This window comes from Dasypus novemcinctus, chromosome 19, assembly GCF_030445035.2.
Source record: "Dasypus novemcinctus isolate mDasNov1 chromosome 19, mDasNov1.1.hap2, whole genome shotgun sequence".
In the NCBI taxonomy this organism is placed as follows: domain Eukaryota; kingdom Metazoa; phylum Chordata; class Mammalia; order Cingulata; family Dasypodidae; genus Dasypus; species Dasypus novemcinctus.
Window position 1 is genome coordinate 17630042 of NC_080691.1, and position 26454 is coordinate 17656495.

At 48.9% G+C, this 26454-nt stretch overlaps 1 protein-coding gene across 3 annotated transcripts in view; it reads left to right on the forward strand.

Annotated features, from left to right (window-relative positions):
* The first annotated feature begins 1039 nt into the window (after window positions 1-1039).
* Window positions 1040-26454, forward strand: part of RILPL1 (Rab interacting lysosomal protein like 1) — a 61548-nt gene continuing 36133 nt past the window's right edge. For 2 of the 3 annotated variants that reach the window (XM_004459270.3, XM_004459272.4), the window contains exons 1-2: window positions 1040-1381; window positions 6857-7007. In XM_004459270.3, the coding sequence (XP_004459327.1) occupies window positions 1073-1381; window positions 6857-7007 (460 nt within the window). In that variant the 5' untranslated portion in view covers window positions 1040-1072. The remainder of the gene's footprint in view (window positions 1382-6856; window positions 7008-26454) is intronic. The other variant, XM_004459271.3, reaches the window with a different exon arrangement.

Sequence of the window (26454 nt, forward strand, 5' to 3'; positions counted from 1 at the left end):
CCCCTGGGGGGGAGGGCCCAGAAGGACTCCCCTGGGGGGGGAGGGCCCAGAGAGGCTCCCCTGGGGGGGAGGGCCCAGAGAGGCTCCCCTGGGGGGGGAGGGCCCAGAGGGGCTCCCCTGGGGGGGGGGAGGGCCCAGAGGGGCTCCCCTGGGGGGGGGGAGGGCCCCAGAAGGGCTCCCCTGGGGGGGGGAGGGCCCAGAGAGGCTCCCCTGGGGGGGGAGGGCAGGCGCGGTCTGAGGGACAAGAGGCTTCAGCCGGCGCCGAAGGGCAGAGGGCGAGGGGCGACAACCTCGCGTGCTGGTGAGGCCCCGGCCCCGGGCGGTGGCGTTCACCTGACGAGCAGCCCCGCCGCTTCGGGGACAGGCCCCCCCTCCTCCCGGGCGCCTCAGGGCTCCGGGCCGCCCCGTCCGCGGCCGCCTGCGTCGGCGGGCAGCATCAGGGGGACCCCGCTTTCTCCCCGCGCTGGGCCGCACCCCGAAGCCCGCCTCATTCCCCGCCCTGCCCTCTCCGGCCCTGGAGCCACGCCCGACGCGAAGAAGCGGCCCAGGGGGCGCCACGCCCCGGCCCTCCGCCCCGAGCTAGCCGCGACCCCTCCGGGCGGCGGGCGGCGGGAGGAGGGGGCGGCCGCCGCGCTCCAGGGCGCCCCCGGGCGGCGGGAGGCGGGCGCGCCCCTCGCCAGGCCGGCTCCGGGGCGGGGCGCGCGGCAGCCCCGCGGGGGGAGCCCCCCGGCCTCGCCGCCGCCGCCCAAGTTTCCCCGGGGGCGCCGTGGCCGCCCCCCCCCCACACCGGCCCCGGGCGCGGGGCCCCCCCCGGGCGGGAAGCGCCTCCGCGGGCGGCCGGGCCCCCTCCGCGGCCCGACCCCGCGCCCGGCCCGGCTTCCCAACTTGGGAGGCGCCGCGGCCTGCGCACGCGCGCCTTCCTCACCTCCTCCTCCTCCCGGCGGCCGCCCCTGCCCGCGCCGCGCGCCCGCCCGGGGCCCGCCCGCGCCCGCCGCGCCCGCCGCGCCGCCGCGCCGCCGCGAGTTGGCGAGTTGCGGGAGTTGGCGGGGCGGGGCAGGCCGGCGGGGGCGCCATGGAGGAGGGCCGGGGGCCGGCGCCCGCCGCCGCGTCGGCGCTGGAGAAGAACGTGGCCGAGCTGACCGTCATGGACGTGTACGACATCGCGGCGCTCGTGGGCCACGAGTTCGAGCGGGTCATCGACCAGCACGGCTGCGAGGCCATCGCGCGCCTCATGCCCAAGGTCGTGCGCGTCCTGGAGATCCTGGAGGTGCTGGTCAGCCGCCACCACGTCGCGCCCGAGCTGGACGAGCTGCGGCTGGAGCTGGACCGGCTGCGCGTCGAGAGGATGGACCGCATCGAGAAGGAGCGCAAGCACCAGAAGGTGGGCGGCGGCCTCCGGCGGCCCCGGCAGGGCAGCCGTGGGGATCCCCTCGTGTGGGCATTCAGGGAGGAGACGAGAGGAGGCCAGACTGGGGGAAAGAGAGAGGGAGGGAGACCCCTGTCCCTCTTCTGCCCCTGGCGGCTGCCCCCCTAAACATTAAGAGTAGTTCCCTGGAGTCAGACCTGAGTTCCGATCCCACCTTTTCCTTTTCCTAGCTGTGTGACCTGGAGCAAGTTATTTAACCTCTCTGGGCTTTATTCCTCACCCGTCAAATAGTGCTAAGGACAGGGCACACCTCAAAAGAATCAAATGGGGTGATAGAATGTGGAAAGTTTAGATTTTATTATCCTTTTCCAGAAATGAAATAAGTCCCTTCCCCCAGTGTTGACAGAGAAGACCTGACAAGCAAGTCCTTTCTTTATCCCACGCAGATTCCCCCCCCACCCCCCAGTAAAGCGGGTGTAACTTCCAGCCACTGAATTTACTGGCCCCCAGTGTCTAGGTTCAGATTTGCAACTTTCTTCCCAGGGTTCATCCTAGATTAATAATCTGTGCCCTGAGGTCTTTCCCTTCCTTCATTTTATCTTTAATCCTCACAGAACACTATGTGGTAGGAATTATCTTCATTTTTACAGAAGAGGAAACCAAAGGTCAGAGTAGGGAGAGGGATTTGTCCGGAGGGAGTCCCAGCCCCAGTGGGGTGAGCCTGGTCCAGCTCCCAGGATGGTTTCTCCTCCCCGCCTTGTTTGAATTTGGGAGAAGGGAGTGGTTTGGGGCAGCTTTAAAACTAAGCCCCTGCTCTAGGGGTCCCAGTCCCAGCGGCCGCAGAAATCAGGGCCTTCCCCCTGGGCCGGGAGTCCAGACGAGGTGCCCCGGGAAGAGGAAGTGGGGGACATGTGGTTTCCTGTCCTAACCTCAGACCAGGGAAGCTCCTAGCAGACCTCGAGGCTGAGAAGGGGAGGAAAGGGCTTTTCTCGGGGGCCAGGGGGCCTGAGCCGGCTCTGGCCTGCCGTGTGGCCTCAGAAAAACCCAGGTGGCCTCTCTGCCCTCCCTGGCGGGCCGTCACCTAGGATGTGCACTGATAGATCCTTGTGTGTCCAAGAAAAGGCGGCTGGGCTGTGTGTGCAGCTTTAACCTGAGGACGGACCTGTGAGTGGCTCAGTGTTTGTCCTCAGCGGGCCCTCTGCCCTGGGACCTCCCACAGGTAGACAGCATTTTCAAGGTCACCCTGGGAGCGCGCAGTAATTACTGTCAGGACTTTGGAGCTAGACAACCTGGTTTTAAAGCCAGACCCACCACCCTCAGGCACTGTGACTTGGGCAAGTTACCTAGCCTCTCCGTGCCTCAGTTTCCTCAGCTGTAAAATGGGGGTACTAATAGTACCCATCTCGTAGAGTTGTGGCGAGGATTAAATGGGTTGATATATAAAGCGCCTGGTCTGTCGCAAGGGTTGCGTAAGGGTTAACTATTACTTTTAGGCCTGGGGAGGCCTTTGCCGAGGTGCTCAGATACTGGGGATACCCCCACTTCCCATCCCAGGCACCTCTTCTCTTGACCTCCCTCCTAGAGAGCAAGGGAAGGGATCTCTGAAATCCTCCCATGGCAGCCAGGGAGATGGGGTCTTAGCAGCTGAGCCAGGCCACCCAGCAAGCCCTGACACCTCTGCCCCTGGCCTTGCTGATTTCTGCAGCAGCCAGGCTGGGGTCACCCTGCTGGGAGCTGTCAGAGGGTACTAGCCCACTGTAGGATGGAATCTCCCGCCGGCTGCACTTGTCCCTTCTGGAACACTGTCAGCAGGGATGTCTACGCACGTTTGTTTGGAGCCAGGGTTTGCAGATATCGAGGCTGGTCTCTGGTAAGCCAGAGGACACATCCGTCTTTTCCCACCCCAGCCCCCCTTATATCATATTCTTGGGGCCAAGGGAGGAGCAGATCAGAAACTCAGCAGATTTCCTTCCTGCAGCCTCAAAAACTCTCCAAGCTGGTATTTCCACAAAACTCTTAGCATGTTCTTGATCTTCTTTTGTTGTTTAGCAAAGCATGCCCCCTCGCCTGCCTAGAAACCCCCGGCCAAGTGGATTCTGGTCATCACGGTTTTACCGTGTTCTGCCTCATCCCCAGTCTGCGGCACCCTTGGTTGGCCGCAGTCTGCGAGGTGCCCTCCCAGGGGAGGTGGGTGAGGCCGAGAGGAGGGGAGCTGGGCCCTGGTCCCCAGGTGTGGGGGGCTCTCGGGGAAGGCAGGGACAGCCAGCAGATAGACACTGGACAGCAGAGCAGCGGCTGGGCAGATTCAAGGGCAGACGAGGTAAGCAGCCCGTGTTCATTCATTCACACAGGCATGCTCATCTTTATCGAGCACCTACTAGGTGCCAGGCTATGTGTGGGCCCTGGGGAGACTGCAGTGACCAAGACAGATGAGATCTTTGCGCTCATGAACCTGACCTTCTAGTGCAGAGCGTCCAATCGAATCAGAATGTGGCTTATCACTTAAAGAAATAGATAAGTAAAATAGAGAGGTGAGATTAATTTTAATAATACCTTGTTGAACCCAAAAATACAAAATAACATTTTAACATGTAATACATGTAAGAAACTACTACTGAGATATTTTACATTCTTTTTTTTTCCATACTAAGTCTTCAGACTTCAGTGTTTGTTTAACCCTCACTTTATGTCTCAGTGCAGTCACATTCAACTGCTCAAGAGCCACATGTGACTAGAGGTTACCATATCAATTCTAGCATAAATATATGTATTTTTTAAAGATTTTAAATTTTCCACTTATAATAAGTACCATGAAGAAGAGATAGGAAAGATTGACCTGGGGTTGGGCCTTCTGGAGGAGCAGTCAAGAAGGCTTCCCTGAGGAGGTGATAGCCAAGCTGAGAGCTGAACGAAATGTAGTAGCCAGCCATGGAGAGATCTGGGGGAGGGGTGTTCCAGACAGCAAGTGCAAAGGCCCTGGGGTAGAAACACAGAGACGGCTGCTGTGTGGAAGAGGAGACACCAGGGGTCTGCTCTGACCAGGCCTGTGGGCCACAGCAAGCAGTGAGGCAGTGGGGGCTGAGGCCAGGCGAAGCGGGCATCCACCAGGGCCCACGTCCTGGAAGATCCTCGTTAGCTGGAGCAGTAGCAGGATTCATTTCATGGCGGTCAGCTCAGAGGCAAGAACCAGCTCCTCCGGCATCCACCACAGTTTACTGAGGGAGAGAAACTGCGGGTGAAAGTAGCTTAGTTCCCCACGTCTGCTGTAACCAATGACCACCAACCTGGCGGCTTAAAACAAAGGAAATTGATGATCTCACAGCTCTGTAGATAGGAGTCCAACCCCGGCCTCACTGGGCTGAAACCAAGGGGTCCCAGCGCTGCGCCCCGCCCGGAGGCTCCAGGAGAGCCTGTTTTGTGGCTTTTTCTGTGGCTAGAGCCCCCCTGCTCACCTGGGCGCAGGGCCCCTCCCTCCACCTTCAGGGCCAGCAGCTGTGACCTCTTCACACCTCTCTCTGGCCCTCCTGCCTCCCTCTCGTAAGGAGAGGATGCCCCCAGCTCCAGGTCTTCATCACATCTGCAAGGCCCTGCAGCCCCGTGAGCTGGCGTCTCCGCAGGGTGAGCACAGGGTCAGCCTTGGGGGCCACTTCTGTGCCTCCCACAGTCAGTTACCCTCAACCGATAGGCACTGAGCCTTCTGGAGAGCTCAGCCCGGGCCAGGTGGGAGCAGAGAGGAAGGGGGGGGGCGAGAAGAGCCTCCCACCGCTTCCAGGCACACCTGCATGCGGGCGGGTCACTGGCCCATTCCCCCCTTCACCATCACTTCCCCCCTCGGACCTGGCCCTTCACCTCTGGATGACCTTGGACCAGCTGTGCAAATGCTCAGCCATTACCGCTCATTTCCCCAGGGTGGCAGGCTTCCTGACGGAGGCGGGGGCATTTAGGGACTTATTTAAAAGATGAAGGGAGGCCGTGCTGCCCTCCGGCACAGGTGGCCGGCTTGGGTGTGGGAGGGACCGAGCTCAGCCAACACAGGGTTGGTGCTTTCTGGGTGCTGGCCACAAGTCCACGCTCTTTCCGTAGTTTATCGTTTAATCCTCGGCATTATACTGTTTAACTCATTTCCAAGGCACCCGACGGATGAATAACCAAGATGAGCTAGTAAGTGGCAAAAATGTAATTCAGACTGGGGTCGGCAGGCTCCAGCATCCCTGCTTTACCCCGTGGTAGCACAGGGGCAGCCGATAAGCTTTGCAAGGGAGCTCACACCCTTTCTTGACTCTAATTCCCATACTACACAGTCCGTCTATGTACAGTGTACAATTCAGTGGTATTTAGTATATTCACACTACCACAGTCAATGTCAGAGCAGCTCCATCACCCCCAAATCACCCCGACCCATTAATTCTCCTCGTTTCTTCCTCAGCCCCAGCCCTAGGAAAGCACAGTCTACTTCCTGTCTCTAGATTTGCCTGTTCTGGGCATTTCATAGAAATGGAGGTGGATAGCATGTGACATTTTGTGCCTGCCTTCTTTCACGTGGCACAATGGTTTCAAGGTTCATGATGCCGTAGAATATTTCAGAACTTCATCCCTGAGTACGGCTGATTACTAGTCCACTGTCTGGATAGACCACATCTTGTTTGTCTGTTGCTGCACCAGTTTAGAGACGTTTGGGTTGCGTCTACCTTTTGGCTGTTATAAACAACGCTACTCTGAACATCTGTGCACACGTTTTTGTGCAGACACGTTTTCATTTTTTTCTGGTGCGTACCTAGCAGTGGAATTTCTGGTCAAATGGTAACTTTTGGGGGAATTGCTAGGCTTTTTTCCAAAGCAGCTGCACCATTTTACAGCCTCGCCAGCAGCGAATGAGGGTTCCGGTTTCTCCACGTCCTCACCAGTACTTATTATTATTCCGTCTCATTTATTATCACACGCCACAATATGCTTTTAACTGGCCCATCTTGTTTGAGCCTCGTATCAACTCTTGGAGCCTGTATAGGATGGTTCCCCAACCCAAGGAAACCGAGCGGTTGAATTGTTCAGGGTCCCCTGGAGAGATTCCTGTATCCGATGTGAAAGGACCTCTGGGACAGGGTGGCCCTGGCAGCCTAGGACAGTCCCAGGGTCTTTGCAGCCTGGAGAGAGGGTGACCTGACTGGGTGTTTTTGTCCAAAGTCCATGGGACATTTGGCGGGAACTCTGGGACCCCATAGCCGGGGCTGCTCGTCCACTCCCGCCTCTTTAGTTCATGGCCCCAGTGCTGGCTCTGTGGCCGTCCCTGGGGCTGGTCTAGCCCGGCCAGACCCTAGAGCATAAACGCAGGCATCTGCCCAGAGGGGCCATATGGGTGCCTGGTCCGTCCCGCTGCCCAGTGACTGCTTCTCATGGGGAAGGGGCCACCAGTGTCGCTGCTCCTGGGGGGCGGGTGGGAGAGGCTGCCTCCCTGGACTGCCGTAACCCCTCGCTGCCCCTCGGCCTGCGCAGGAGCTGGAGCTCGTGGAGGACGTGTGGCGAGGAGAAGCTCAGGACCTCCTCTCCCAGATAGCCCAGCTGCAGGAGGAGAACAAGCAGCTCATGACCAACCTTTCCCACAAGGACGTCAGCTTCTCGGAGGAGGAGTTCCAGAAGCACGAAGGTGAGTGGAGGCGGCGGTGTGGGGGCGAGGGGGAGGCGGTTACTTTTGTCATCGCTCCGGTCAGTGCCCGTAAGGAAAACCTGTGTGTGGTGCCCTCTGATTTTCAGAGCCTTTGGTCTCACGCTGTCATGTGGGTTCACACCATCACTTGGCCAGAGAGAAGTTTCTTAGCCTCAGTTTACACCGGAGGAAGCCGAGCGGTTCACGGAACAAATCCTTATAGGTCCCCAGTATTTGTCAGGCTCTTTTTAAGCACCCGGAATACACTGGACAGAACAAGGACCCTGCCGTCAGGAAGCTTATGTTCTAGTGTAGAGGAGGTAGATGACAAATAGGTAAACAAATAGATTATTCCAGAAGCAATCAGCAGGGGGAGGGGGGCTTATGATAGAGAGCGACTTGGTGGGGCACTTCTTTACATACAGAGCTCAGGGAAGAACTCTCTGAGGAAGTCGCGTTTGAGCCCTCGTGAAGTGAGGGGGTGAGCCGTGCAAAGGCAGAAAATCTTGGGAGGACAGCGAGTGCAAAGGCCCTGGGGCACAAGGGAGTCAGGTTTGCTTGTGGCTATCTAAGAAGACCAGTGTGACCGGAGATGACCAAGGCAGCGGGCCATTGGAGATGTGGTCGGAAAGGTCAGCAAGGCTCCGATTGGGTAGCCCTTTAGAGGCCGAGGTTTGATTTTATTCTGAGTGTGATAGAAAAAGAAAAAAGTGTGAAAGTGACCAGCTCGGGATGGCATCCAGATCTGCATGGTGCTTGAGCCCCTTAACTGTCATCCATCCTACAAACAGTTGTCTAGAACTTTCTCCAGGCCCCCTGCTGGGGTTGGGAAACGACGGTGGGATGTTTTTCCATCTTCTGGGGAGCTCCAGCAGATCTGTGCTCAGCAGCGGTCTTCCCAGTTCATTGGAGGCTGCCTCTTCGGCTTTCTCCCAAGGAATTTGAAACCCATCTCTGTAGCTGAGGTAAAAGTCCTTGGCTTTCCCCAAAAGCCAGCTCTTCCTGTCTGATGGGTGGGAGACGGTTTCAGGTGAAGGGCCTGAAGTTAGGTCCTTTGGTTACAACTCCGGAAGAATGAAGTCTGCACAGTGATAAGGGCCCAACAACAACAACAATTTGATTCGAGTGCTGGAATTCTCTTTTTCTTGGGTTTCCTTTGTTGAGATTAGTGCAATGAAGACAAATACATTTTAGTAGTTACAGGCACTGGCTCTGGAGCCAACTGCCCAGATTAGAACCCTGACTACCACTTACCTGCTGAGTGACCTTGATCAAGGCACTTGACCTCTAGATGCTTCAGTTGTCCCCTCTGTAGAGGTGGGGCAAGCAACCAAGTAACCATACCTCCCTCATAAAGTGTCCTGAGGCTTAATCGAGTTAACACACATTGACTGCTTAGAATAATGCCTCGGACATAGAAAACACTAGGCAAAAGTGCTGTTTTTATTATGAGCTATTACCTAATCCAGCCACCCTTCTCAACAGATGAAAATAACTTGGGCTGAGGGTAGGACAGTGATTTGTCCAAGGTCACACAGCAGGTTAGAAGTAGAGGCAGAACGGGAGCTCAGGTGCGCTGCCAGTGGGTTCTTCCTCCCTGGGACTCCTTGAGCCAGGGCTCCTGGACACCTGTGGTTCAAGCTTTGGAGGTGACCAGACCACGTCCTGCTCCATGACTTGGCCACCTTGGTATTCTGGTGGCCCAGAGTTTCCTGTCCAGGTGGGCTGCTGTTGGGGCCCCTCCCTCGCCCCGTCTCCATCCTCACTGCGGGAACGCCTGGCCTGTGCTCGGTCGGAGCAGGCAGCCACGTGCCGTGGCCTGAGCCGCATTCCTGCCACACCATTAGGGGGCTGGGGGCAATCCCTTTAATGGTGCAGGGTTTCTTTTTGGGGTGAAGAAAATGTTCTGGAACTAGATAGAGGCGATGGTTGGACACTGAACTATACACTTTACCGGTAAGAACAATTTTTTTTAAAAGTGGACAGAAATAAAAAGCCAACTACATCCACAATCACAGTGAGAGATTTGAACATGCTTTTCTTAGTAATTGATAGAATCAAGCAGACCTAGGATCAACCGATTGGTAAAGCCAGTTCACTCCGTTACTGCCTCTGCCTGCCCCCCCACACACCCACGTGGGGGTTCGAGGGCCAGTCCAACCCCACGGGCTTCTGGTCAGTGAGGTCCAGGAGAATCAAGGCAGGCGTGTAGCCAGCAGATGCGAGCAGCTGAGGGTAGGTGTACACACACACACACACACACACACACACACACAAACCCCTGCCCAAAGGCCCTCTCAGAGCGAAACTCGGGTAGGTGCAAAATTTGAATTTCCCCTCTTGAAAATGTTTAAGAAGGCAACCAGTTGTACACTGCCAGAGACTGAAGTTCAGAGCTGAATAGCAGCTGAAAATTAGCTAGGTGTTTTGATTAAAATGTTCTGTCATCAAAGTAGGTCTGAGCCTGGGGAATTCTAGATCCTCAGCCCCAATTTCTTTACACTTCAAGACTCAAAGACATGGGAAGTGGACTTGGCCCAGTGGTTAGGGCGTCTGTCTACCACATGGGAGGTCCGCAGTTCAAACCCCGGGCCTCCTTGACCCGTGTGGAGCTGGCCCATGCACAGTGCTGATACGCGCAAAGAGTGCCCTGCCACGCAAGGGTGTCCCCCGGGTAGGGGAGCCCCACGCGCAAGGAGTGCACCCCATAACAGAGCGGCCCAGCGCGAAAGAAAGTGCAGCCTGCCCACTAATGGTGCCGCACACACAGAGAGCTGACACAACAAGATGGCGCAACAAAAAGAAACACAGATTCCCGTGCCACTGACAACAACAGAAGCGGACAAAGAACATGCAGCAAATGGACACAGAGAACAGACAACTGGGGAGGGGGAAGGGAGAGAAATAAATAAAATAAATCTTAAAAAAAAAAAAGACTCAAAGACATGGATTTTTTTTTTAAGTTTTGCTTTCTTGAAAAAAATAATACATGCCTGTGATTTCTTTTTTTTTAATCAAACAATAAGAGAGGGTGCACAGTGAAAATTCGGTCTGCCCTCTCCTGCTGCCTCCCATTTCCCCAGCTCCCTGCTGTGAAGCAGCCTTGGAGGCTGTTTTTCTGACTCTTTCTGCAAATATTCTCTGAATATTCAAAGATGCATATTTGCATAAGGATTTCTCCCTCTCCCGCACCCAACAAATGATAATATACTTTACTGTGGTTTTATGGGGTATTCTGTTTTTACTTTTTTTCTTTTTAGGTACCCAGGGCCCTTGTATGTGGGAAGCCGGCACTCAACCACTGAGCCGCATCGGCTTCCCTGAGTTGGTTTTATCCTTGTTTTGCTTGTTTGTTTTGTTTTTTCAAGGAGGCACCAGGAACCAAATCTAGGACCTCCTGTGTGGAAGGCAGGCACTCAACTGCTTAAGCCACATCTGCTTTCCTGTTTTCACTTTTTAAAAATAAATTTTTATCTTTTTTTTCCCTTTTTTTTCTTTTTTTTAAAGATTTATTTATTTATTTAATTTCCCCCCCCTCCCCTGGTTGTCTGTTCTTGGTGTCTATTTGCTGCGTCTTGTTTCTTTGTCCGCTTCTGTTGTCGTCAGCGGCACGGGAAGTGTGGGCGGCGCCATTCCTGGGCAGGCTGCACTTTCTTTTCACGCTGGGCGGCTTTCCTCACGGGCGCACTCCTTGCGCGTGGGGCTCCCCCACGCGGGGGACACCCTTGCGTGGCATGGCACTCCTTGCGCGCATCAGCACTGTGCATGGCCAGCTCCACACGGGTCAAGGAGGCCCGGGGTTTGAACCGCGGACCTCCCATATGGTAGACGGACGCCCTAACCACTGGGCCAAAGTCCGTTTCCTAAATTTTTATCTTGGAGTAATTTTATATTGGCAGAAAAGTTGGAAAGATCATACAGAGGGTTCCCCTGTGTCCACCAGTCACTGTCCTCTAATATTAATATCTTACATAAACACAGTCATTTGTCAAAAGTAAGCAACCAACGTTAGTACGTTCCTCTTAACTAACCTTCAGACTTCACTTGGACATTTACATTACTGGATATTTCATACAAATGGAATCATATAGTATGTGGTCTTTGGGGCCTGGCTTCTTTGACCTAGCAGAATGTTCTCAGGGTTCAGCCATGTTGTAGTGTGTCTCAATGCTTCATTCCTTTTTATAGCCACATAATTGTATGAATATCCTATATGTTATTTATCCAGTCATCAGCTGGTGAACAATTAGGTTTTTAATATACACATTTTTAATAGTATTTATTTACTTATTTTTAAATATTTAGTTATTTCTCCCCTCCCTGTCTCATTGTTTTGCGCTCACTGTCTACTCTCTGTGTCCATTCACTGTGTGTTCTTCCATGTGTGCTTGTTTTCTCTTTAGGCGACACTGGGAACCAATCCTGGGACCTTCAGGAGTGGGAGAGAGGCGATTACTCCTTATGCCACCTCAGCCCCCTGTTTTGCTACTCCTCCTTATTGTCTCTCCTCTGTATCTCTTTTTGTTGTGCCATCTTGCTGTGTCAGCTCTCTGCTTGAGCCAGCTTGCCTTCACCAGGAGGCCCCAGGAATCAAAACCTTGGGCCTCCTATACCGTAGACCAGATTCCAATTGCTTGAGCCACATCCACTTCCTGACATGTTTTTTTTTTTTTTTTAAGATTTATTTTGTTTATTCCCCCCCCCTCCCCTCCGCCTCGCCCGTTCCTTCCTGTTATCTGCTCTCTGTGTCTATTCACTGTGTGTTCTGTGTCCACTTGGATTCTTGTCAGCGGCACCGGGAATCTGCGTCTCTTTTTGTTGTGTCATCTTGCTGCATCAGCTCTCCATGTGTGCGGCGCCGCTCCTGGGCAGGCTGCGCTTTTTTCACACAGGGTGGCTCTCCTTATGGGGCGATCTCCTTGCTTGTGGGGCTCCCCTACACAGGGGACGCCCTGTGTGAGCCAGCTCACCACACGGGTCAGGAGGCCCTGGGTTTGAACCCTGGACCTCCCATGTGGTAGGCAGACGTTCTCTCAGTTGAGCCAAATCCACTTCCCACATTTTGTTTATCCGTTCATCCGTTGAGGAGCTTTTGCGTTATTTCCACCTCCCAGGTATTGTAAATAAGGCTGCTATGAATATTCATGTACAAGGATTTGTCCCAACACCCATTTTCAGTTCTTTAGGGTATATACCTAGGATTGGAATTGCTAGGTCATATGGTAATTCTGTGTCGACTATGTTCAACTTCCTGAGGGATTTCTAGATGGTGACATTTCTACAGGGCACCCCAAGGGTGCTGAGGCTGACCTGGAGCTGCCCTTCCTGCCCGGAGGAGGCCCCGGAGGTCCCCACTCTACCTCCCAGCTCCTACCCCCGCCATCACCACATGACCCTAAAGCGCTCAGCCTCTTTGGGGGCTCCTTTTCCTGGCTTCTCTGTGCACGTAGCACCCCTCTGTATGTGGGAGAGCTTGGCGTTGCCTCCAGAGCCCCCCAGATCCCTGCTGGGCTTGTCGTGACCAGCCCACGGCGCGCGATCAGATGAACCTAATTGGCACCGCGCGTCAGTCCGGCTCGGGCAGGCTGCTTCAGGTTTCCCTCTTGGCCGCTGCCCTCACCCAAGTGGAGGCAGGCAGATGCCAGGCATTCCTTTCATGGTTATTTTTATTTTGTACAGGAAACTATGGGAACACAACGAGGACGAAAATGTTTCTTCCACCTGTTACAGGAGCAGTTATTGGGCAGAAAGGATTCCTGGGTGGAGGTGGAGCCCACCAAGTTAGGATCAGGTTCTAGGTGTGGCTTTGGGTGGGTGCTGGGGTGGTTGGATTTCGGGGGACATTCTGCTTCCAGTGTGGGAGTGGGGTGGGGCAGGGTGGGCTGCTCAGAGGGGCGGGTCCGGCAGGAGAGCAGTGTTGTTCTCCGCACAATGAGCACTTGGTGTTGCTCCGACAGTCTCCTGTCTGGAAGTTTCCAGATTAAGAAGCACATCCCTGCCTCTTGTTTTTGGAAATCCATCTTGTCAGCTGGAGAGCATCCCATAAAAGCTTCTTGTTGGTTTTTATAGAAAAGGCTCACAGGCAGCAGGGCCACTGGATTGGGGAGATGAAGGTCTGTGCCCTGCAAAGATATGCCCAAGTTGTAGAAGGAATTCTGTGACTCAGGAGGAAAATCTGGGGCTCCAGGAGAGGAGCAGAACTGATCACATGGTCATTTTCTGAAGGACAGCTTAGGAGTGCGCTGCCTAACAGAAATGCAAGTGCAAGCCTCCTATGTAATTTAGAATCTTCTAGCAGACATTTTAAAAAGTAAGAAGAAATGGCTGAAGTTAATTTCAATAATATACTGGGGGAAGCGGACTTGGCCCAATGGCTAGGGCGTCTGCCCACCACGTGGGAGGTCTGTGGTTCAGACCCCAGGCCTCCTTGACCCGTGTGGAGCTGGCCCATGCGCAGTGCTGATGCGCACAAGGAGTGCCATGCCACTCAAGGGTGTCCCCTGCGTAGCGGAGCCCCACGCGCAAGGAGTGCACCCCGTAAGGAGAGCCACCCAGTGTGAAAAAAAAGAAAGTGCAGCTTGCCCAGGAATGGCGCTGCACACACGGAGAGCTGACGCAGCAAGATGAGACAACAAAAAAGAAACACAGATTCCCGGTGCTGCTGATAAGGATAGAAGCGGTCACAGAAGAACACACAGCGAACAGACACAGAGAGCAGACAACTGGGGGCGGGGAATGGTAGAGAAATAAATTTTAAAAATAAATAAACAAATCTTTTAATAATAATAATAATATATTAGATCCTAGAGGATGGCCTCAGCCAGAAAGCTGGCCTTCCTTTTTTTTTTCATTTATTGAAGTATTTCATACATTAACAGATATATACTGTAAATATATAGTAAAAATTGTGAACTCTTAAAACAAACATACATGTCATCATACAGGGCTCCAATCCATCATCCTGCCACAAATACCTTGCATTTCTGTGAAATATTTGTAACAAATTATGAAAAAGGATCGTCAAAGTATTACTCCTAACTATAGTCCATGTCTTATATTTGTTGTCTTTTTCTCCCAGCCCATCCTATTTTTTTTTTTCATGAACCATACAATTTGTCTAAAGTGTATAATCAGTAGCATTTGGTATAATCACTGAATTGTGCATTCATCACTTAATCAATATTAGAGCATTTTCATTACTCAAAAAAAAACAAAACAATGTGTTAGCACGACTAAGTACAAATCCTATCATGTGCTTTCACCATTTCTATTCATTCATAAACATATACAAACAACTTTTTACCTGTTCTGCACAGGTTAAAACTCAACTTTCCATTCTCTAACCCCGTTGTTTTCTCTGGTGACATATTCTAGCTATTAACTCCATGAGTTTGCTCATTATATTTAGTTCATAATAGCAAAATCATTTAGTATTTGTCCTTTTCTGTCTGGCTTGCTTCACTCAACGTAACATCCTCCAGCTTCATCCATGTTGTCCTGTGCTTGACGACTTCATTTCTTCTTACACCTGAATAATATTCCCTTGTGTGTATTCACCACAGTTTATCCATTCATCAGTTGATGGACACCTGCGATGTTTTCATCTTTTGGCAATTGTGAATAATGCCGGATGAACATCAGTGTGCAGATGTCTGTTCATGTCCCTGTTCTCAGTTCTTCTGGGTGTATGCCTGGCAGCCGTATTTCTTCATTACATGGTAGATCTGTATCTAACTTCCTTAGAAACAGCCAAACAGACTTCCACAGTGGCTGTACCGTTTTCCAGTCCCACCAATAGTGTATAAGTGTTCCTATCTCTTCACATCCTCTCCAGTACTAGTAGTTTTCTGTTTTGTTAATAATGTACATCCTAATAGGTGTGAAATGATAACTCATTGTAGCTTCGATTTGCATTTCCGTAATAGCCAGTGATGCTAAGCATTTTTTTCATGTGTTTTTTTGCCATGTGTATTTCTTCTTTTTTTTTTTTAAGATTTATTTTTTATTTGTTCCCTCCCCCACCCCACCCCTCATTGTCTGTTCTTTGTCCATTCGCTGCGTATTCTTCTGTGTCCACTTGCATTCTTGTCAGCAGCACCGGAAATCTGTTTTTTGTTGTTGTTGTTGCATCATTTTGCTGCGTCAGCTCTCTGTGTATGCGGCGCCACTACTGTGCAGGCTGCGCTTTTTTTGGTGTGGGGTAGCTCTCCTTACAGGGCACACTCCTTGCACGTGCGGTTCCTCTCCATGGGTGACACCCGTGTGGCATGGCACTCCTTGCACACATCAGCACTATGCGTGGGCCGGCTCACCACACGGGTCAGGAGGCCCTTGGGTTCGAACCCTGGACCTCCCATGTGGTAGGTAGATGCGCTATTTGTTGAGCCAGTTCCGCTTCCCTGTACTTCTTTAGCAAAATGTCTAATCAGGTCTTTTGCCCTTTTTTTTAATCAGGTCATTTGTCTTCTTGTTGAGTAAATACATCTTTTTACATCATGGATGTTAGAACCTTGTCAGATATCTAATTTTGAAATATTTTCTCCCATTGAGTTGGCTGTCTTTTCACCCTTTTGACAAAGTCCTTTGAGTTCAAATTTAATTTTGAGGAGATCTCATTTATTTTTTCTTTTGTTGCTCATGCTTTGGGTATAAGGTTTAAGAGACCCCCACCTATCCCAAGGTCTTGTAGATGTTTTCCTACATTGTAAACCAGGATTTTTATTGTCCTGGCTTTTATGTTTAAGTCTTTGATCCATTTTGAATTCATTTTTATATAGGAAGTGCAAAAGGAATCCTCTTTCATTCTTTTGGTTATGGATATCCAGTTGTCCCAAGACCATCTGTGGAAGAGACTGTTCTGTCCCAGAAAAGTAGACTTAGTAGTCTTAAAGAAAATCAGTTGACCATAGGGGGAAGGGTCTATTTCTGGATTCTCAATTCAACTCCATTGATCAATGTGTCTATCTTCATGTCAATACCGTGCTGTTTTGAACACTGTTGCTTTATAATATACTTCAAGGTCCAGAAGCATGATTCCTCACACTTTGCTCTTCTTTTTTAGGATGTTTTTGGCTATTTGGGAACTCTTTCCCTTCCAAATAAATTTGGTCATTGACTTTTCTATTTCTTAAAGTAGGCTGCTGGAATTTTTATTGGCATTGCATTGAATCTGTAAAGCACTTTGAGTAGAGTGGACATCTTTACGATGTCTAGTCTTCCAGTCCATGAAGACAGGATGTCCATCCATTTGTCTTTTTTTTTTCTCTTTTAGCAGTGTTTTGTAGTTTTCTGACTACAGGTTCTTTACATTCCTAGTTAAATTAATTCCTAGATATCTGAGTCTTTTTGTTGCTATTGTAAATGTAATTTTTTTTCCTGATTTCCCCCTCAGCTTGCTAATTAGTAGTGTATAGAAATGCTACTGATTTCTGCTACTGTCCTGCCACTTTGCTGAACTCATTTATTCGTTCAAGTAGCTTTGTTGTAAATGTCTCAGGATTTTCTAAACATAGGATCATGTCATCTGCAAATAATGAGAGTTTTACTTCCTCTTTTCCAATCCGTATGCCTTTTATTTCTTTTTCTTGCCTAACTGCTCTAGCTAGAACTTCTAGCACAATGTTGAGTAACAGTGGTGACAGTGGGCATCCTTGCCTTGTTCCTGATCTTAGAGGGAAAGCTTTCAACCTCTCCCCACTGAGTATGTTGGCTGTGGGATTTTCATATATGCCCTTTATTACGTTGAGGAACATCCTTCCATACCTATCTTTTGAAGCATTTTTATCAAGAAAGAATGCTGGATTTTGTCCACTGCCTTTTCTGCATTAATCGAGATGGGTTTTTTTACTTAAATTTGTTAATGTGGTATATTATGTTAATTGATTTTCTTATGTTGAACCACCCTTGCATACCATACCAGGAATAAATCCCATTTGGTTGTGATTTATAATTCCTTTACTATGCTGTTGGTTTCTGTTTGCAAGTATTTTGTTGAGAATGTTTGCATCTGTGTTCATTGAGGAGATTGGTCTGTAATTTTCTTTTTTTTGTAGTATCTTTATCTTGCTTTGGTATTAGGGTGATGTTAGCTTCATAAAATGTGCTGGGTAGTTTTCTTTCCTTTCCAATTTTTTTAGAAGAGTTTAAACAGTATTGGTGTTAATTCTTTTCAGAGTGTTTGGTAGAATTCACCAATGAAGCCATCTGGTCCTGAACCTTTCTTTCTTGGAATATTTTTAATGATTGATTCAATCTCTTTGCTTGTGATTGGCTTGTTAAGTTCTTGTATTTCTTGTAGTGTCAGTGTAGGTTGTTTGAGCATTTCTAGGAATTTGTCCATTTCATCTAGGTTGTCTAGTTTGTTGGCAAACGTTTTCTTATAATATACTCTTATGATCCTTTTTATTTATGTGGGATCAGTTGTAATTGTTGGAGATGTGGGCCCGAAGGGTATCAGGAATGAAGGAAAGAGAAAAAGGAGAGTGAAAGAAAGAGAAAGAAAAAGAAAGAATGAGAGAGCTGGGATCAGGGAGTCTGCGAGTAGAGACTCATTAGACAACTTTATTGTTTACAAGGGGCTCTCTATATACCCCAGTCTATGTGACAAGCAACAACATGCAGTCTACCTGACAACAAGCAGCAACATGCAGTTTAACTATTAGCATTACTAAGGAACTCAAAAATCTTATCTCAAGGTACGAACTCTAAGTGTTCTATTTACTACAAAAGGTATATGCTCATCTTTTCTTTCAGCCTTTCACAGCTTCATCCTGTTTGCCCAGAACTCTTAATTACTGCATTCCTTAGGGTGCGAGCATAGCCATGGAAACAGCACGGTCTCTCCTTGTGAGACCACTGTGCCTCAGTTTCCAACAGTAATGTCCCCCCTTTGACTCCTGATTTTATTTATTTGCCTATTTTCTCTTTTTTTCTTTGTTAGTCTTGCTAAGGGTTTGTTGATTTTACTGATTTTTCTGAAGAACCAGCTTTTGGTTTTGTTGATTTTCTCTGTTGTTTTTTTGGTCTCAATTTAATTTATTTCTGCTCTAATCTTCATTATTTCTTTCCTTTTGCTCGCTTTGGGATTGGCTTGCCCTTCTTTTTTTAGTTCCACCAGATGTTTAGTTAGAGCTTTGATTTTAGCTCTTTTTTTTTTCTTATAGCCATTTAGGGCTATAAATTTCCCTCTCAGCACTGCCTTAGCTGTATCCCGTAAGTTTTGATAAGTTGTGTTCTCGTTTTCATTCATCTTGAGGTATTTCCTAATTTCTCTTGCAATTTCTTCTTCAACCCACTGATTGTTTAAGAGTGTGTTGCTCAGGCCTCACCACTGGCCCCCACCATTGGAGGGGTAACCACTAACAGCGGGGGCCCCTCCCCTTAGCATTAGCAGGGAGGAGGAATAATTAGTGTGAAAGGGAACCACACAAGGCAGAGCTCACTCTCTCTGCCTAGAGGAGCCTGCATCAAATTTTGGTGGTATGTATTTCCGTCTTTCTCCCATTTCTCAGCAAGCTCTGTTTTCTCCCCCACTTCACAAATAAATTCTTTTTACTGGCCTAACTGAAAAAAAAAAAAAGCATGTTGTTTAGCCTCTGTATATTTGCAAAATTTCCCTTTCCCTGCCTATTGATTTCCAGCTTCATTCCATTATGATCTGAGAAGGTTCTTTGTATAATTTCAGTCTTCTAGGATTTTATTGAGAGCCGTGTTGTGGCTCAGCATGTGGTCTATCCTGGAGACGGATCCAAGGGCATGAGAAGAATGTTTAACCTGCTGATTTGGGGTGCAGTGTTCTGTGTATGTCTGTCAGGTCCAGCTTGTTTATCATATTGTTCAAGTTCTCTGTTTCCTTGTCGCTCTTCTATTTCTTCTATCTCATGGTGTGAGTGGTGCATTGTCTCCGGTTATTATAGTGGAGATGTCTATTTCTGCCTTTAGTTTTGCTAGAGTTTGCCTCATGTATTTTGGGGCACTCTGGTTAGGTGCAGAGATATTTGTGACTGTTATATCTTTCTGGTAGTTTGTCCCTTTTATTAATATATAATGGCCTTCTGCATCTCTTATAACTTTTTTGCATTTAGAGTCTGTTTTGTCTGACACCATTGTAGCTACCCCTGCTTTCTTTAGGTTACTGTTTGCATGAAATATCTTTCCCCAACCTTTCACTTTTAGTCTGCTTGCATCCTTGGGTCTAAGGTGAGTCTCCTGCAGACAGCATATGGATGACTTCTATATTCTTGTCCATTCTGACAGCCTATGTCTTTTTCTTTTAAGTTTATTTATTTCTCCCCCTCCCCCTCCATTGACTGCTCTCTGTGTCCATTTGCTATATGTTCTTCAGTCTCTGCTTGTATTCTTATTAGGCAGCTCCAGGAACCAATCCTGCCATCTTCCAGAGTGGGAGAGAAGTAATCATTCTCTTGCGCTGCCTCAGTTCCCTGATCTGTGTCTCTTATTATCTCTCCTCTGTGCCTCTTTTTGTTGTGTCATCTTGCTGCATCAGCTCTCCGTGTGTGCGGTGCCACTCCTGGGTGGGCTGCACTTTTTTCACACGGGGCGGCTCTCCTTACGGGGCACACTCCTTGCGCATGGGGCTGCCCTATGCATGGCACGGCGTTCCTTGCACGCATCAGCACTGCGCGTGGGCCAGCTTCATCACATGGGTCAGGAGGCCCTGGATTTGAACCCTGGACCTCCCATGTGGTAGGCGGACACTCTATCAGTTGAACCAAATCTGCTTCCCTCTTATCTCTTCTTTTCTGGCTGTAGAACTCCCTATAGTGTTTCCTGCAGAGCGGGATTCTTTTTTATGAACTTCCTTTGTTTCTGTTTATTTGTGAATATTTTAAGCTCACCATCATATTTGAAGGACAATTTTGTCAGACAAAGAATTTGGGAGCAGATGTAGCTCCAGCGCTTGAGCACCTTCTTCCCATGTGTGAGGTTTCGAGTTTGATCCCCAGTACCTTCTAAAAACAAACAGAAAACCAACTCTCAGGAAGCAGATGTGGCTCGGGTGATAAGGCCTCTGCCTACCATATGGGAGGACCCAGGTTCAATCCCTAGGACCTCCCGGTGAAAAAGAAGAATAGAAAGCATGCCTGCGCAGCATGCCCGTGCCCACACAGTGAGCCGAGTGCCCACACAGTGAGCTTAGTGCCTACGCAGTGAGCCTAGCGCCCATAAAGGGAGCTGAGTGCCCATGTGGGTACCCTCAAGGTGAGCCGAGTGCCCCTGCGGCAAGCTGTTTGGCAAGCCAAGTGCCCACGTTGAGTGCCCGTGTGGCAAGCCAGTGCCCGCATGGCAAGCTGAGTACCCATGCAGCGAGCTGAATGCCCGTGCAGCAAGCCGAGTGCCCATGTGGTGAGCCAGTGCCCACGCAAGTGAGTCATGCAGCAAGATGATGACTCAATAAAAGAGAGACAAAGGGGAGAGTCAAGGTGAAGCACAGCAGAGTCCAGGAATTGAGATGGCACAGGTGACAGGCAACCTCTCTCCATATCAGAGGTCCCCAGGATCAAATCCTGGTGAATCCTAGAGGAGAAAGACAAGAAGAGAGGAAAAAAAAAAACAAAACCAACAACCAACCCTTGTTGGGGAGCTGATGTGGCTTAGCAGTTGAGTGCCTGCTTCCTCCTGTGTACAAAGTCCTGGGGCTCATTCCCTGGTACCTCAAAAAAAAAAAAAGCCGGGAAGCAGACTTGGCCCAACGGGTAGGGCATCCACCTACCACATGGGAGGTCCACGGTTCAAACCCCGGGCCTCCTTGACCCGTGTGGAGCTGGCCCATGCGCAGTGCTGATGCGCGCAAGGAGTGCCGTGCCATGCAGGGGTGTCCCCCGCGTAGGGGAGCCCTATGTGCAAGGAGTGTGCCCTGTAAGGAGAGCCGCCCAGCGCGAAAGAAAGTGCAACCTGCCCAGGAATGGCGCCGCCCACACTTCCCGTGCTGCTGACGACAACAGAAGCGGACAAAGAAACAAGACGCAGCAAAAAGACACAGAGAACGGACAACCGGGGAGTGGGGGGGGGGAATCAAATAAATAAATCTTTAAAAAAAAAAAAAAAAAGATGACACAACAAAAAGAAACACAGGGGAAACGGACTTTGGCCCAGTGGTTAGGGCGTCCGTCTACCACATGGGAGGTCCGTGGTTCAAGCCCCGGGCCTCCTTGACCCGTGTGGAGCTGACCCATGTGCAGTGCTGATGCGCGCAAGGAGTGCTGTGCCACACAGGGGTGTCCCCCGCGTAGGGGAGCCCCACGCGCAAGGAGTGCACCCGTAAAGAGAGCCGCCCAGCGCGAAAGAAAGTGCAGCCTGCCCAGGAATGGCGCCGCCCACACTTCCCATGCCGCTGACGACAACAGAAACGGACAAAGAAACAAGACGCAGCAAAAAGACACAGAAAACAGACAACCGGGGGGGGGGGGGGGATTAAATAAATAAAAATTAAAAAAAAAAAAAAAAAAGAAACACAGATTCCCAGTGCCACTGATCAGGATAGAAGCGGTCACAGAAGAACACACAGTGAATGGACACAGAGAGCAGACAACTGGAGAGAAATAAATAAATAAATAAATCTGTATAAATCTTACTGGATATCCCTTATATGTAAAGAGGCCCAAATCACTCTCCCCAGGTGGCCGCTACATTTGGGCATGGTGCTCAGTCTTCTCAGGTGTAGACTGAGGGCAGCAGGTAAGATAGGTTTGTGGGTTCTTTTTTTCTTTTAAAATATATATATATATGTTAATATATAATTCTTTTTTTAAAAAATTACATTCACAATGTTGTACAACAATCATCACTATCTATTTCCAAAATTTGTCATCACCCCAAGCAGAAACTGTACCCACTAAGCTTTAACTCCTCATTCTCTGCTCACCTCTCCCAATCACTGGTAACTTTTAATCTGCTTTCTGTCTCTATGAATTTGCCTATTCTAGATATTTCATAAAGTGGAGCCATACAATATTTTCCTGCCATGTCTGACTTCTTTTACTTAGTGTGATATTTTCAACCATGTTGTCACATGTATCAGAATTTCATTCCTTCTTATGGCTGAATAGTATTCCATTGTATGATTAGACCACATTTTGTTTCTCCGTTCATCTGTTAATGGGCACTGGGATTGCTTCCTCCTTTTGGCTGCTGCGAACGATGATGCTAGGCCCATTGGCATCCAACTATCTGTTGAGTCTCTGTTTTCAATTCTTTTAGGGGGTATATGTAACTAAGAGTGGAATTGCTGGGTCATAGAGAAATTCTGTGATTAGCTTTTTGAGTTATGGCCAAACCCTTCTCATAGCAGCTGCACCATTTTACATCTCCACCAGCCATGCAGAAGGGCGGCAATTTCTCCACCTCCTCATACCGTATATAAATTCTTGTAACAAAACTCAGAGCAAAACAAGAGAATCCCCTTTGCTCTGCTCAGGAGGCAAAACCATTCCTTTTTGTAAATTTGCACAGGTACTCCTTGTGTATTTGGTTTTTAAAATTAAAGGTATGGTGAGCTATGGGTTATCACTCTCTGGTTCACCTAGTAGTTTATTCTGACCCAAGGTGTCCCAGGGTGTGGAGGCCCTTGTTGGTTTAACTTTTGCTTTGCTGGCGGGCATTTAGATCACTGCCCAGTCCTGGCTGCTACAAGCACACCTGTCCTTGAAAGGGTTTCTCTGTGCACTTGCCCAAAGGTCTCTTCAAGTGTAATTCCAGGAGCCTGACTGGCTGCATGAGTAAATGATTGCTCAGAACTCTGACAGCTTTTAGAAATGTCTGTGAGTCTATTAAGCACACAACCTTCTTTAAATTTTCAAAGCCCTTTATTCAGCCACTCTCCTGCTTTATCTTAGCAGCAGCCCCGAGCCGGGAGGACTGCTCTTTCCATTCTGAAGGTTAAGAACAGCTAGCACTGAGGGACACTCCCCAGCCAGGCCTGTTGTGAGCACTTGACAAAGATTAACTCTTGTGATCCTCACACCCACCAGTTACTCCCCTGTGCACTTTTGAGCCAACAGAGTCCCAAATCCACAGCAGTACGGGGCAAAGCCAGGACTGGGGTCCAGGGACTCTGGCTTCGTTCCCAGCTCAGGCTGCCTTAACAAAGTGCCACAAATGGGACGGCTGAAAACAGCAGGAAGTTATTGGTTCACGGTTCTGGAGGCTGAAAGTCCAAAATCAAGGTGTGGGCCGGGTTGCTTCCTCGAGCCTATAGGGGAGAATTGCCTGTCTCTCTCCCGCCGCAGCCCCAGCAGCTTGGAGGTCCTTGGCTGGCGGATGCCTTACTCTGCTCCTCCATCTTCACCTCGTGTCTCCCCAGTTTCTGTGTGTCTCCTCCTCTTTGGCCCACCCCAATCCAGCCTGGCCTCATTTTATTTTATTTTTTTTTTATTATTATTTTTTTAAGATTTATTTATTTATTTATTTCCCCCCCTCCCCCAGTTGTCTGTTCTGTGTCTATTTGCTGCATCTTGTTTCTTTGACTAATGACGCTGAGCACTTTTTCACGTGCTTATTGGCTATTTGTGTATCTTCTTTGGACAAATGTCTATTCAAGCAATTTGTTCATATTTTAATTTGGGTCTTTGTCTTTGTATTGTTGAGTGGTAAAAGTTCTTTATAATTCTGAATACTAGACCCATATCAAATACAGGATTTACAAATATTTTCTCCCATTCTCTGGGTTGTCTAGAATGTGCTTTTTTTTCATTAAAAATTTTATTGAAGCATATCAATGATAGACGAACATACAATAAACAATAGATGTATAGTAAAAGTTATGAATTTACAAAGCAAACATGCATATCATCATGCAGGGCTTCCACGCATTGCATTGTTGTGAAACATTTGTTACAAACTATGAAAGGGTATCATCCAAGTATTACCATTAACTCCAGTCCCCATCTTACATCTGGTGTCTTTTCCCCCAACCCACCCTATTGGGTTTTTTGCGTGGAACCCTGGTTAGTTGCATAGATATTTATGCCTGTTACTCCTTTCTGGTGGGTTGTCCCTTTTGTTAATATATAATGGCCTTCTGCATCTCTTGTAACATTTTTGCATTTAAAGTCTGTTTTGTCCAATATTAGTATAGCTACTGTTGTTCATTTTTGGTTACTGTTTACATAGAATATCTTTTCCCAACCTTTCACTTTCACCCGATTTGTATCCCTGGATCCAATGTGAGTCTCTTGCAGACAGCATATGGTTGGCTCATGTTTTGTTTTGTTTTTATCCATTCTATCAGTCTATATTTTTTGATTGGGGAGTTTAATCCATTCATATTCAGTGGTATTATTATAAATGTATATATAAATGTATATTTGCTGCCATTTTATTCTTTGGCTTTCATATATCATATCTTATTTTCATCTGTCATTTTACCCCTTTGGTTATCCTTTCTGATAGTCTTCCCTTCTACACTTTCCTCCAAGCCTCTCTCTCTCTCATCTTTTTTTTTTTTTTCTGGCTGCAGAACTCCCTTTGGTGCTTCCTACAGGGCCAGATTCCTGTTTGCGAACTCTCTTACTTTCTGTTTACTTGTCAATGTTGTAAACTTATGTTCACATTTGAAGGACTGTTTTGCTGGAGAAAACCTTTTCGGCTGGCAGTTTTTCTCTTTCAGTATCCTAATTATAACACTGTCTTCTCACTTCCATGGTTTCTGATGAGAAATCCACACTCAGTCTTTATCTTTAGCATTGACATACTGAGTAGTATGTGTCCTTGGAATAGGCCCATTTGGATTAATTCTTTTTTTTTTTTTAAGATTTATTATTTATTTATTTATTCCCCCCCTCCCCCCACTCATTGTTTGCACTCGCTCTCTGCTTTCTGTCCATTTGCTGTGTGCTCTCTCTGCTCATCTTCTCTTTAGGAGGCACCAGGAACTGAGCCTGTTGTATGCCTCTACTGTGTGTTTTTTTTTTTTTTAAAGATTTATTTATTTATTTAATTTCCCCCCCTCCCCTGGTTGTCTGTTCTTGGTGTCTATTTGCTGCGTCTTGTTTCTTTTGTCCGCTTCTGTTGTCGTCAGCGGCACGGGAAGTGTGGGCGGCGCCATTCCTGGGCAGGCTGCTCTTTCTTTTCACGCTGGGCGGCTTTCCTCACGGGCGCACTCCTTGCGCGTGGGGCTCCCCCACGCGGGGGACACCCCTGCGTGGCAGGGCACTCCTTGCGTGCATCAGCACTGCGCATGGCCAGCTCCACACGGGTCAAGGAGGCCCGGGGTTTGAACCGCGGACCTCCCATATGGTAGACGGACGCCCTAACCACTGGGCCAAAGTCCGTTTCCCGTCTACTGTGTTTTTAAAATTTTAATCTCACCTATTGTATCTTTCATTACCATAAGCTCTGTTAATTTTTAATTCAGGTTTTCTTTCTTTTTTAAGATTTATTTTATTTATATATCTCTCCCCGCCCCCCCCCCCCCCCGTGTTGTTTGCACTCAGTGTCTGCTCATCTTCTTTTTAGGAGGCACTGGAATACCAAACCCGGGACCTCCCATATGGAAGGGAGGTGCCCAATCACTTGAGCCACATCTGCTTCCCTGCTTATCGTGTCTCTCATTGTATCTCCTCATTGTGTCATCTTTCTGCATCATCTCGCCACTCCAGGCCATCAAGTCAGCTCACTGTCTTGCTCCTCTTCTTTAGGAGGCACCAGGAATCAAACCTGAGACCTCCTATTTGGTAGGCAGGCACCCGACTGCTTGAGCCACATCCGCTTCCCTATTCAGGTTTTTAAATTCTTCTTTGTGGGGAAGGGGACTTAGCCCAATGGATAGGGCGTCTGCCTACCACATGGGAGGTCCGCGGCTCAAACCCCGGGCCTCCTTGATCCATATGGAGCTGGCCCATGTGCAGTGCAGATGTGTGCAAGGAGTGCTGTGCCATGCAGAGTTGTCCCCCGTGTAGGGGAGCCCCACGTGCAAGGAGTGCGCCCCGTAAGGAGAGCCGCCCAGCGCGAAAGAAAGTACAGCCTGCCCAAGAATGATGCCTCACACACGGAAAGCTGACACAACAAGATGACGCAACAAAAAGACACACAGATTGCCCCCACTGATAAGGATAGAAGCAGTCACCGAACACACAGCGAAAGGACACAGAGAGCAGACAACTGGGGGGGAGGGGAGAGAAATAAATAAATAAATCTTTTTTTTTTTAATTCTTCTTTGTGCTTACCCAGTGTCTTCTTGATGCCTTATCTCTTTAACTATCTTGTCTTTAAATTCATTGATTTATGATTTAGGAGATTTGTTTGAACCTTGTTAATTGGTTTTCTCAAATTCTGTGTCTCATCTGGGGTTTTGAGCTGTTCCTTTGCTTGCTTGCTTTTTCTCAGTGTGGCTTGTAATTTTCTGCTGATATATCAGCATCTGATTATGATGGCGAGTTTATTCTGATGGTCATTTTCTCTCTCTTGCATAGGGAACTAGTGGCAGGAG